This window comes from Ursus arctos, unplaced genomic scaffold, assembly GCF_023065955.2.
Source record: "Ursus arctos isolate Adak ecotype North America unplaced genomic scaffold, UrsArc2.0 scaffold_17, whole genome shotgun sequence".
In the NCBI taxonomy this organism is placed as follows: domain Eukaryota; kingdom Metazoa; phylum Chordata; class Mammalia; order Carnivora; family Ursidae; genus Ursus; species Ursus arctos.
Window position 1 is genome coordinate 57290974 of NW_026622841.1, and position 12310 is coordinate 57303283.

Genomic DNA, 12310 nt, shown 5'->3' on the forward strand with positions numbered 1-12310 from the left:
TACATAGTAAAATTATATAAATTATATATATATAATTTCATATTTATACATAATTATATGTGTGTATATACATATATATATATATATATATATATATATATATATATATATATATGGAGAGAGAGAGAGAGAGAGAGAGAGAATACATAGAAAATCCTAAAGACTGATTTAGTATAGAGAAATCCAAAAGGCTCAATGAAAAGACTGTCAAATACAAATAATGAATTCAGTAAAGTTGCAGGACACGAATTAACACAAAAACCAGTAATGTTTCTATATACTAACAACTAATTTTCTGGAAAAAAAAAGAAATTGATCCCATTTATGACAGCATCAAAAACAATAAAATAATAGGAACAAATTTAACTAAGGAGGTATAAGATCTCTTGGTTGAAAGTTATAAGACATTGATGAAAGATATCCAGACAGATACAAATAAGTGGAAAGATATCCCATATTAATGGATTGGAAGAATTAATATTGTTAAAATGTCAATGCTACTGAAAGCCATCTATGATTTAATGCAGTCCCTATGAAGATCCTTTTTTTTTTCTTTAAAGATTTTATTTATTTATTTATTTGACAGAGAGAGAGAGGGAGGGAGAGGGAACACAAGCAGGCAGAGCTGCAGGCAGAGGGAGAAACAAACTCCCCACTGAGCAGGGAGCCTGACGCTGGACTCCATCCCAGGATCATGACCTGAGCCGAAGGCAAATGCTTAACCAACTGAGCCACCCAGGTGCCCCCGTCTCCCAATCAAGATTCTAATGGAACTTTTTACAGAAGTAGATAAAACACTCCTAAAATGTATAGGGAACCACAAAAAACCCCAAATAGCCAAAGAAATCCTGAGAAAGAAGAAAAAGCAGGAGGCACCACACTTCCTGATTTTAAGCTATAGCATAAATCTATAATCATCAAAACAGTATGGTAATGGCATAAAGATGGACAAACAGACCAATGGAACAGAACTGAGAGCCTTGAAATAAATCCAAGCATACAGAGTCAACCAATATTTGAAAAGGGAACCAGGGATATTCAGTGGAGAAAAGACAGTATCTTCAATAAATGGTGCTGGGAAAACTGCATATTCACATGTAAAAGAATGAAACTAGATGCCCATCTTGCACCACTCACAAAAGTTAACTCAAAATGAATTAAAGACTTAAATTTAAGACCTGAAACCATGATACTACTCCTAGAAGAAAACAGGAACAAAGATCCTTGTCATGAGACTTAGTAATGATTTTTTGGATATGACACCTAAAGCACAAGGAACAAAATAAAAAATAAATAAGCTCTGCACAGCAAAATATATCATCAACAATGTGAAAAGACAGCTTATGGAATGTGAAAAATAGTTGCAAACCGTATATCTGATAAGGGGTTAATATCCAAAATATATAAGGAACTCCTATAACTCAATAGCCAAAAAGCAAATAGCCCAATTTAAAAATGGGCAAAGAACCTGAATAGACATTTCTCTAAAAAAGATATATGAAAGGTCAACAGGCTTACGAAAAGATGTTCAACATCACTATAGGGAAATGCAAATTAAAACCACAATGAGATATCATGTTACACTTGTTAGAATGACCATCATCAAAAAAGATAAGAGATAACAAATACTGGTATGGATGTGGAGAAAAGGGAACCTTGTGTGTTGCTGAATTGTGAATTGGTGCAGCTGTTATGGAAAACAGTATGGAGGATCCTCAAAAAATTTAAAATTGAACTACTATATGATCCAGAAAATCTACTTCTGAGAATATATCCAAAGGTACTGGAAACACTAACTGGGAAAGATATCTGTACCCTTATGTTCACAGCAGCGTTATTTACAAAAGCCGAGACATGGAAACCACCTAAGTGTCCATCAATTGATGAATGGATAAGTTGTAGGATATATATATACAATGGAATATTATTCAGCCATAAAAACTAGGAAACCCTATCATTTTCTTCTTTTTTAATCCTATCATTTTCGACAACACAAATAGACCTCGAGGGCATTATGCTAAATGAAATATGTCAGACAAAGAAAAATGCTGTATGATCTCACTTACATATGGAATCTAAAACCAACCAACCAACAAAAATCCAAATTCATAGAAAAAAGGATCAGACTTGTGGTTACCAGATGTGGGGAGGTGAGGGAGAGGAACTGGGGAAGGTGGTCAAAAGACACAATCTTCCAGTTATGAGATAAATAAGTACTAGAGATGTGCGGCACAACCTGATGACCACAGCTAACACTGTCATGTGATGCATAGCAAAGTTGTTAAGAGAGTAAATTCTAAGAGTTCTCATCACAAAGAGAACAATTTTTTTTTCTTTTCTTCTGTCTTTTCTATTTATTTTATCTGCATGAGAAGATGGACATTTGCTGAACCTATTGTGGTAATCATTTCATAATATATATAAATCAGTACTGTATTGTGACTAACATAACATAATAAAAAATTAAAATAATATATATATATATATCATACCACCATGCTGTATGCCTTAAACTTATACAGTGATATACGTCAAATATTTTCCATTAAAACTGAGGAAAAAAATCATACTGTGTATTCCTTCTACACACAAAACTACAGAGAAAAGTAGAATTAACATTTCTTAATCGCCTTCTGATTACCAGGCATGGGCAGACCCTTGTACACATCATCTCATCAGTATTCACCATGGCTCTCCCATTTTGAAGACAAAGTCCAGAGAAAGTAAGAAATATAAACCAAAGTCTCTCAAAAACAAGAGATAAACTGAGTCCCTAAGACCCACTGAGTATGAACAGAAATCTCTAGTTTCTTCAAAAGTGAAAGCTACTTTCTACATTAACCATGTTAACTTTAACTATCAAGGATAAAGCTATTTTTGAATTTTCTAAATAAATAAATGTAAAACCATCATTTTTTTTCTCAAGCAAAAAGTAAATATTTGCCAACACCACAAGTAAGGAACCACATGTACTGTAGTTTCCTCAGTTTCTCGCTGAACTTGACATTCACTAACTGGGTACAGGTACCACAGAGAAGAGCAGTGGGACTGCCGTGGGTATGCTGAAACTCACAGTAACCTCTCTTGGGAATACTTTTCCCATACATCTTCTAGCCAGTGGCCTCATCTGTGGCTTGGAGTTCAGGAAAAGCCTAAACAAGTTTTACTTTATTTTGGTGCACAAGGAGATGAAATGCAAGCGTTGCGGAGACAGAGCAGAAAACAGATTGAACAGGGATTTCCTGAAAGCAGTGTGATCCATAGTGTTAGAGCCTGAGAGTACCCAGGCCACCCAAACCCAAACCTAGCAGGGAGACACATTCCTAGATGGTCATATGGTCCAGTGCAGCAAGTGCAAGGAAGTAAGTTTGCATAGAGTAATTGCCCAGAAGATCATTCTTGTTCCAGAAGGAAACATGGAAGGTTCCAGAAGGAGCAGCATATGCTATGTTTTGAGAAAAGAGTAGGAGAAAGTGGGATGAGGAAGTAGGGCATTTCCAGTGAAGGAAACGGCACAAGGGGCAGAACAGCTTAATGGTCTCAGGTGCTGTCAATAAGCAAAAGGTGAGAAATTCGGTCCACATCATTAATCAAGGCTGAAATTCTTGAAAGTGAGGTTGGGAAGTTTTAAGTCCCTAGGTTAGATAGACATCCTGTGCCAAGGCTTCTACCCCTGGTCAGAAGCAGGAGCTGCTTCGTACGCAAGGCCGGGTGTCCTGGCTGTGTAGGGCACCCTGTTTCTCAGGGATCCTGGGTCCACAACACACCCACTTACCCTAAGTGACCATAAGGTTATGGCAAATTGCCCATCTGGACCCAGGGGTTCAAGTATTTATGTTCTATTGATTTTGTACCTATTTGTGGAAAGTCAGTTTCTCTCTTGGCTTCTATTTTTCACCTTTCAGTTAAGCACAAGCGAACTCTGCTTGAGACATTAGAATAAAGCACTTCATCACTAAGAATCTTTTCAAAAGGAAACCCAAAGTTTATCATTTTATCACCCACCAACTATAATTCCATGGATACCTGCCAGTGCCATCTTTTAACAAAAAGGTAAAGAAAACGTGTTAACTTCTTTGGGTGAATTTACATTCCTTACCATGAAAATGGCCTGCTTTACATGGATCCACACACCCCCCACACACACACTGCACTGCTTTTACTTTTTTTTTTAAGATTTTTATTTATTTATTTATTTGAGAGAGAGAGAGAATACAGAGGGAGAGTGAGGGAGAAGCAGACTCCCCACTGAGCAGAGAGCCTCATGTGGGGCTCAATCCCAAAACCCTGGAATCATGACCCGAGCCAAAGGCAGACACTTAACGGACTGAGCCACCCAGGTGCCCCTGCACTGCTTTCAGATGAAATTCTTGCCAACTTGTCTCCATTAACAACAATTTAGTCTTTCTGTGCTGTTTTTGTAACTAAACCTTATATTACTCCAACTCAGGACAGGCATAACATAGCAATCTGGGGCTGGGGTACAAAAGCACATTATTTAAAATAACCTGGATAATACAACAACTTACAAAGCAAACTGCAGCAGATGTAATAGCAAAACTGATTTCATTGTTCCATTTTTCTAAAGGACCCACTGGCTTCCCCAAATCAGAAGAAAAAGACATACAGCATTGAAGCCTTTTTTATTCCTTACATATTACTGATATTTTTATGACTAGCATTAAGAGAGTGTAAATATAATAAATGAGAGATTGTACTCTTAATGTTTGTTTCTTAACATTTTTCATAGAGTAGTTAATTCGTGATGTTGGAGTTTAGGCTTTGCTTTTTCTTTTTTATATTGTTTTAACACTGAAATAAGATTTTCCTTCACTAAACATAATGCGTTTTCTTATCAGTAGTATTATTGAAATAGGACCTAAAAGGGTAACGTAGGGCAAACTGTTGTGTATTTATTTTACAAAGAATCCTACTTTCACAGAGAATGGTCCAAAAATCTCTCTCATTCCTTCCCGCCCTCTCATGTTTGAGTTGCACATCTTAAAGTGAAGAAGGCAGCAGATGAAGAAATCGAATTTGGTCAAACAACTCCAAAGCCTACAGTAACTCCTGCAAATGTTCTTGAGAAACTTCAAGAGTTGGAACGAAAGCCAGTTGAAAATCAGAAGAGACAATTTAAAGAATGACCTACTCATCCCAATGTATATCATACACAAAAGGTCCATTAATAAGGTCAAAAAATAAATGTACGTGTTCCATGTGTCTCCATCATAATTAAGAAAACAGCTGGCATTTTAGTCTTCTGTCACATCTTCTACTCTGGCCTACAACACAACTTTTACCTGTTTTATTGAGATAACTCAAGATTAACAAACAAAGAACCCACTTCTTGTCAGGATTGTTTTTAGACAAGTTCAACTCAAAAATACTTTTGGTATCACCTTCACAAGGAAACGTAGTCAATGGTGAGCTGCCAAACTGTTACAATGGGCTTTTAATTCATGCCACTGATAAGTAGAAGTTTATGCATTCAAACCAGCCTGCCATTCATGACAATGCAGAATAAATCAGGTCCAACTGCCCTTCCATCCCTACCCAGCACACCTTCTGCACTTTTAATGCAGAAAACCTGCATGACACAAATTGTCCAAGACTCAGAGCTTCATAATGCGGCCAGCCCTACAGGTAGGAAAACAGGTGAGGATAAGCACAGGTATAATCGGAGAAATGTGAACATGAGCCCATCACCTTTAATCTTGCTTCATGTCTTTCAAAATATGAGGTGTTTGCTGTCTATAGAGATTCCCTTGAAAATACAAAACCTTTGGAAGAGATTACACACTGCATTAGCAAAGAAAAATTTTGTTTAGTTCACCGTTTTTAGTTAGGGACACCTTCCAGAATAGCAGTTGTTGTATGACTCTATTCTATTAAGCAAACTATGTTGACTGGTACATTCCCGATCTTACATACAGTTATGTGGATTTGTTTTGAAGTTTTATTTTGCTTGACCAACCCTTACAAAACAGTATGTGCATTATGATTCAAAGTTTGTTTTAAAAAGGCACATATATGCCTAGGAAAAATTCTGGAAGAATATAGACAGAATACAGAAGTAAACAGTATTTATTTCTGGAAATTAGGATTACATTTTTAAAAGGTGGTTTTCCTTATCCTTCATTATATTTTTCCAAATAATCATCAACAAATATGTATTATGATAAACAAATCAATTCAGTTTTTCCAAAAATAAAGATAATTCTGACCAGAGAATGCGTTTGAAAGCTTTTGAGAGGAAAAAAAATGGCTTGGATTGTTTTAAGAACAGCCACATCCGAAGCTGGGTATATGTGCTGGAGTTTCTGTGGTTATGAAATTTTTGACAAATGCCCATGCAAGGTGAGGATTTTTTTTGCCACTTTCCAGTTTGTTTTCTTCCAACTCAGAATTTGGGGTTAATAACAATGGACTGGAATCACACTTTATGAAAAAAGCTATTGTTTTAGATATGTTAATTTCCAAGCTTTCTAGGACTAAAATGCAATGCCTTGCTATCACCAAGTGAATGGAGGGAGGATGGGAATCTACAACAAGGCAGTGTATTTATGTTTATGTTTATGTTTATATTTATATTTATTTATATTTATATTTATATTTCATTGTTTAGCTCAAACTGTCTATAACCTATTAAGCAACCTAACTTTTAGTGACTTACCTCTTTAAGATTATAGTAATGGACCTTTTAAGCTGTTTAAATGGATCATCAACAAAATGCAATTATAATTATATGTAATGTGATTATTATTACATGTAATAAATAATAATTATAATTTTGTTTGTGATGATTCAAGTGAACAATAAATACAGTACATTATTACCCCATTAGGACTATTATTATCTACACCATAGATTGCAAGCCTTGTTTTTCACCTGTTTTGGTACAGCTTATGAGCTAACCACGGTTTTCACCTTTTTTGTTTTGTTTTGCTTTTATATTTTTGAGTGGCTGGAAAAAATTAAAGAAAAATAATATTCGTGAAATGTAAAAATAATATGAAAGTCAAACTTCAGTGTCCACAAAGTTTTACTGGAAGAGAACCGCGCCTTTCTTTTAAATCTGTCCGTGGCAACTTTTGCATTACAATGGCTTCTTCTTTTTTATTATTATTACTATTTTTTATAATTTTTATTGCATTACAATGGCTTCTAAAAAGAATTGTGACAAAGCCTAAAATATTTATTAGCTGATCCTTGATACAAAAAAATGTTTTCAAGGTCATTCTGAATATTATCTGTATTTCCCATCATCAGTCTCTAGATGGCAGGAAAGATCCTTAAGCTAGGGGGAGGGGAGTTATTGGCATATTGAAGATATTTACATTTCCAATTAAATCACCCCCCAAAAGTCAGCCCTTCCAACAGCACAAAACATTTTTTCTATGCATGTTCAATAAGCCAAACATTAAATCTCCAAAAGAAACCAAAGGATTCATTTAGTCTAAACTACTGTCTGTACTGAAATCTAGCATTTATTCACTCCTGCCTAAAATAAATAAATATTACATAAATCTGCACCATTAAAGAGGCTTCTCAGGTATAACCAACACATGAAATTGTAATACATTTATAGTGTACAATGTGATGATTTGATATACATGTACATTGTGAAATGATTACTTCAATCTAGTTAATTAACATACCAATGACTTCTCATAATTACTTTTTTTTGGTGAAACTGCTTAAGATCTATTCTCTTAACAAATTTCAAGTATATGATATACAATACTATTAGCTATAGGGAGCTTGCTGCACATTAGATCTTCATAATTTATTTGCCTCATAAGTGAGTTTGTATCTTTTTACCAACCTCTCTTCCTTCCTCCCCACGTCACCCCGGCAACCACTTTCCTACTGTTTCTATGAGTTGACTCTTTTGTTTAGATTCCATATGTAAGTGGACAAGTCTGTCTGATTTATTTCTTTAGCAGAATGCCCCCAAGTTTCATCACGTTATCATGAAGGGCAAGGTTTCCTTCTTTTTTAAGGCCGAATAATATTTCATTGTGTTTATATACAGATACATGTATGTATGTACATATACACGACATCTTCGTTATCCATTCATCTGTCAGTGAGCCCTTAGCTTGTTTCCATATTGCGTTTCTTCAGTTTTAATGTGTCTGTAACATTCTTCTCTTTATAGGCTGAATGTTTACTTGTTAAGCGTCCGGATTATGCCAACTGGGTTTAGAATTAGGTTGTAAGTGTGTTGAGTACTAACTTGTTTTAGTGGTTTCAGAACTTGAATTTTTTTTCTAGCATTGTGTAGACACAGCTACAAACTAGACAGATTTTATGCATGAATCAATAAAATCAAGGTGAGGAGGTCCAGACACACATTGCTGCTTCATATTTACTATCACATGAAAACCAGATGAAGATCCCCTGAAAGAAGGATGCAAATCTATATCATCAGGATGATAATATTTCTCATGTTCTTTTCAGTTGCAGGTTCTCATTTCTCAACAAGAGGACAAAAAGCACCTACACCACTTCCCAGACACATCAGAGACAACGATGCTGGCACTGCTTTCATCCCCCTCACATTCTCTCCCGTCATTTCTCCCCCACTCTCTTTTTTCTGTAACTTCTGGTTATAGATTTTTCCACGGAAACAGAAAGTTAAAACAGGACAACGGATAACCCAATGTCAATCATACATTTTCCTGTATGCCCACACAACAATCATGCACCTAAGAATTAACAACGATTCTATACAATCAGCTAATAACGAATGAATGCTGAAATTTACCCCCTTTAACCTCAAAATATCTTTTAGAGATTCGTGGTTGAACCAGGATGTAATCTAGAGTCAGGCTTCACATCTGTTTGCTGGGTTTCCCCAGTTCTCCTTTAAACTAGAACAGTCGGTCCCCTTGCTGCCTCTACACACACTTCTTTTTATGATGCTGAGTGTTTTAGAGATCAGATCATTTCTCTTATAGTATTTACATTCTGTATTTCTCTGATTGTTTTCCTGGGGAGTCATTATTTTTCTCGCCTTTATCTATTACTGTCAATCAGGGGTTAGGTCTAAAAGTTCAACAATATGATGCCATATACTTCATATTGCATCATATCACAAGTGTGAAATGTTGAGCTATCCCACTTTGGGTAGTACTAGTTTAATCAACTGGTTGTGATGCTGATCACCATTACAAAAGTTTAATTTTCCCTTTGCCATTGCCAAATAATCAGCAAGATTATACGTTGTCATTCTGCAAACATGGTTTAGCCCAACAACTTTTTCAAGTAATGGTTTCAGTTTGCAATGAGAATCAGTATTTCATTAAGAACCGAGATGTAGTAATTTTCTAATTATTATTCCTTCCCCTTTTATTAGCTGGTGTTATCCTGTAAAGGTGGGTTTTGTCTCATCAACTGAGAATCACCTAGAGTTCCTTCTAGAAAGTCAAAGTAAATGCTGGATTCTTTACCTTTAATTCCCATTTTTCAAAGTAAGGAGTTGGTGTAATAGTCGTCTTCAATTGAAGCAAATTAGTTCTCTCTCTCTCTCTTCATGAATTCATGCATTTTTATTTTTATATTTTTATAATCAATTCATTATCATATTTTGCTCTCTTTGGCCTGTGAGAGCATCTTCCAGCTGGATGCTTTAACACTTTTTTTAAATTCTTTGATGTAAAATGTTCTTCTGTGATCTCTTTCCACAGCTGTGACCTAACAGCAGCCTCCCCTCTCTCCATGTTCTAGCAGCACTTCCATCTGAAAAGACCTTCTACTTCCTTCTAGACTTTGTCATTCAATAACTTGAAAGTGCTAGATTGCTTCCCCCACCTCGCCAAACCTTTGCTGAGAGCATCAACTGGAACTGGGAAGAACCCCTGCAAATTCAAACAAGATCAAAAAGGAGGGCTAGTAGCTCCCCTTGAAATGCCTTCACCATTTCTCTTACCTTGCATAGTAGTCATTGGGCGGAACTGCTTCTTGGAAGAATTGGAACTGGTATAAATAAAGTCCAATCAAGTGCCCCGCCGTGAAAATCGCCAGCAGAACACAGAGACAGCTGAACAGCAACGGATCGAATGTGCGGCACCAGGACCACCAGGTGCACAGACCCAAAAACACAAAGAAGTACACAGATGAGGTCAAAGATGGCAACATCATACCTAAGGAAGAAGAGACACGGTCATGACAACTTGCCCGGAACCGGGAAATCATTTACCACTCAGGAACTGTAACTCTTAGAGATTATACACATTTCCTTCACATGTTTTCAGGAATGGATCAAGCTATTAAAATATGAATCACATTTTATTTATAAAATCAGAACTTATGCTGTTTTTGTTGTGATAAAAATTCTATTAAAGTGATATTTGTAAGTATAGGCAAACATAAGATGATGAAGAAATTCTTCCCATGGTGTTTGAGCAGAGTAAATATCTACTTTTCATAAAATAGAATTTAGCATATTTGCTTGCCTATTTCCATCTTTCTACTCCTCCCCCCCAGTTTTTCAGGAATACTTGTATGTCCGTTCCAACTTTCCCTGCTATCATTTTTATAATAACTTACTTTTTTTTTTTTGGTTAAGTAGGTTCCGTAACAATATTACATCTGTGGCCAAGGCCCACTAAAACTTTGCCCTACCCAACAAAAGTTGATCTACACTATTGCCACAAAGGGGCACATAAAATGAGGTAATTCTTTGACAGGCATTTAAAAACGTTTGTGGGGGGCATTTTGAAATGACTCTTCGTTAAAATATTGGGATATATTTCTCGAGAAAGTCTATTCTCTTTCACGCTTTTTAATTTTACTATTAAAAAAAACAGTCATGTTGTTTCACCTCCTGCAATCTCAACGACGAGGTATGGACTAAAATTCACAGCAGCTCTGGAGCAGCTGCCAACAGCGCGATGGAAGGAGGGAGAAGATGGAGATAACGTTACTATGGAACAAGTGGTCCACAGCCAAGATTTAAAGGAAGTGAGTGTCTGTGCTGCAAGATTACAATCTGAGGAAGAAAAATAGTATATCCTGGAGAGTTCAATTAAGATTACTAATGACCCAGTGTAAACAGACGAGTTTTCAGAAGGCGCACAGTGGCTCTGGAGGGGAACCCCAACTTTGTTCATCAGAGCCCATTGCCCTTCGTGGGCCCTGGGGGAGAAGAGTGGTTTTTCGGATCTACACCTAAAACATGACATCACTTCAGATATAGGAAAAGATGGCTTTACGGAGGTTGACAGAAACCAACTAAAAACACAAACGCTAGAAGTGAACAGGAAAAATGATTGCCACGTGTGTGTGCTGTGTACATGTGGCCAGTTTTCCAGCATCTACACTTATGAGTTTGGTGTCACAAACCAGAATTGTTTCTATCTGTATTTTCTCCTCAGCCATGTCTTTCCTTCTTCGCCCAAGTGCTACCACCTGTGCTCCATCCAATGCCGGAAATGCTCACCTGATGAACCGAGTAAAATCGTCACCACGACTTTTCCAGCGGTGGTGATCATGTTGCCGATAAACTCCTTAAGCTTGGAGGCCACAGAGGCGAGTCTGCGGAACATTTTTAATTTTGTGCTCTCTTCCACCTCGCCTTCAACACCGTCCCCTTCATCTAAATCCTCTTCATAGATCAGTGCCTCTTCTGGATCTATTTTTTCTCCTCCAGCCTAAATAAAGAAGAAACAGAAAACACTGCAGTCCAGAACTCTGCCTCTCCACCCAGCAGATTATATGGTTTGTAATTTATGGGTCAGTCAGTGAGGTGAACTTCACAAACCAGAGGAAAAATGCAGACAACCACTTATGTCCCCCCAGGTCTCTGACAGTGCTTGTGAAAGCCCAAGTCACTTGGATCTTTCCCGAAGAAGTAAACAGGAAAGGTCACCAATCACAGGGCCCTGAAGAGCATGTTGTCTGAGCCACATGAACTCATTTCCTATAGGCAGAAGAAGAAACTGAAACATCTATCAAAATTTTAACTTTCATCAATCTGGGTTCGGTTTCACACATTTATAGTTTGCCACCAAGGCGATAGGTAGTTTGAGGAAAGTATCCATGCCTTTAACCAAAAGGGTGAGTCCAATCAGTAGTTATGAAATCCCTTTTCTTTCTGAAGTAAATTTTGTCCACTATTTTAGTGTTTCCTGGCCATGGGATGGTGAGTGGTCCTGGGTTACTTGACTAGATACATAGTCACTTCCTATTTTATCCTTTTAAAAAATGATATACTGGTTCGATCCTGAATGATTCAGCACCCCAGTACTATCATCAGAGATTTAGGGAAGAAACGCATGGGCAGAATAAATACATATTTCTA

At 36.8% G+C, this 12310-nt stretch overlaps 1 protein-coding gene across 9 annotated transcripts in view; it reads right to left on the bottom strand.

The window, feature by feature from the left end:
• Positions 1–12310, bottom strand: part of PIEZO2 (piezo type mechanosensitive ion channel component 2) — a 443262-nt gene that overhangs the window by 160949 nt on the left and 270003 nt on the right. For all 9 annotated transcript variants that reach the window (XM_044382834.3, XM_057313247.1, XM_044382833.3 and 6 more), the window contains exons 6-7: positions 11450–11660; positions 9938–10151 (exon numbers count right to left, since the gene is read on the bottom strand). In XM_044382834.3, the coding sequence (XP_044238769.2) occupies positions 9938–10151; positions 11450–11660 (425 nt within the window). The remainder of the gene's footprint in view (positions 1–9937; positions 10152–11449; positions 11661–12310) is intronic.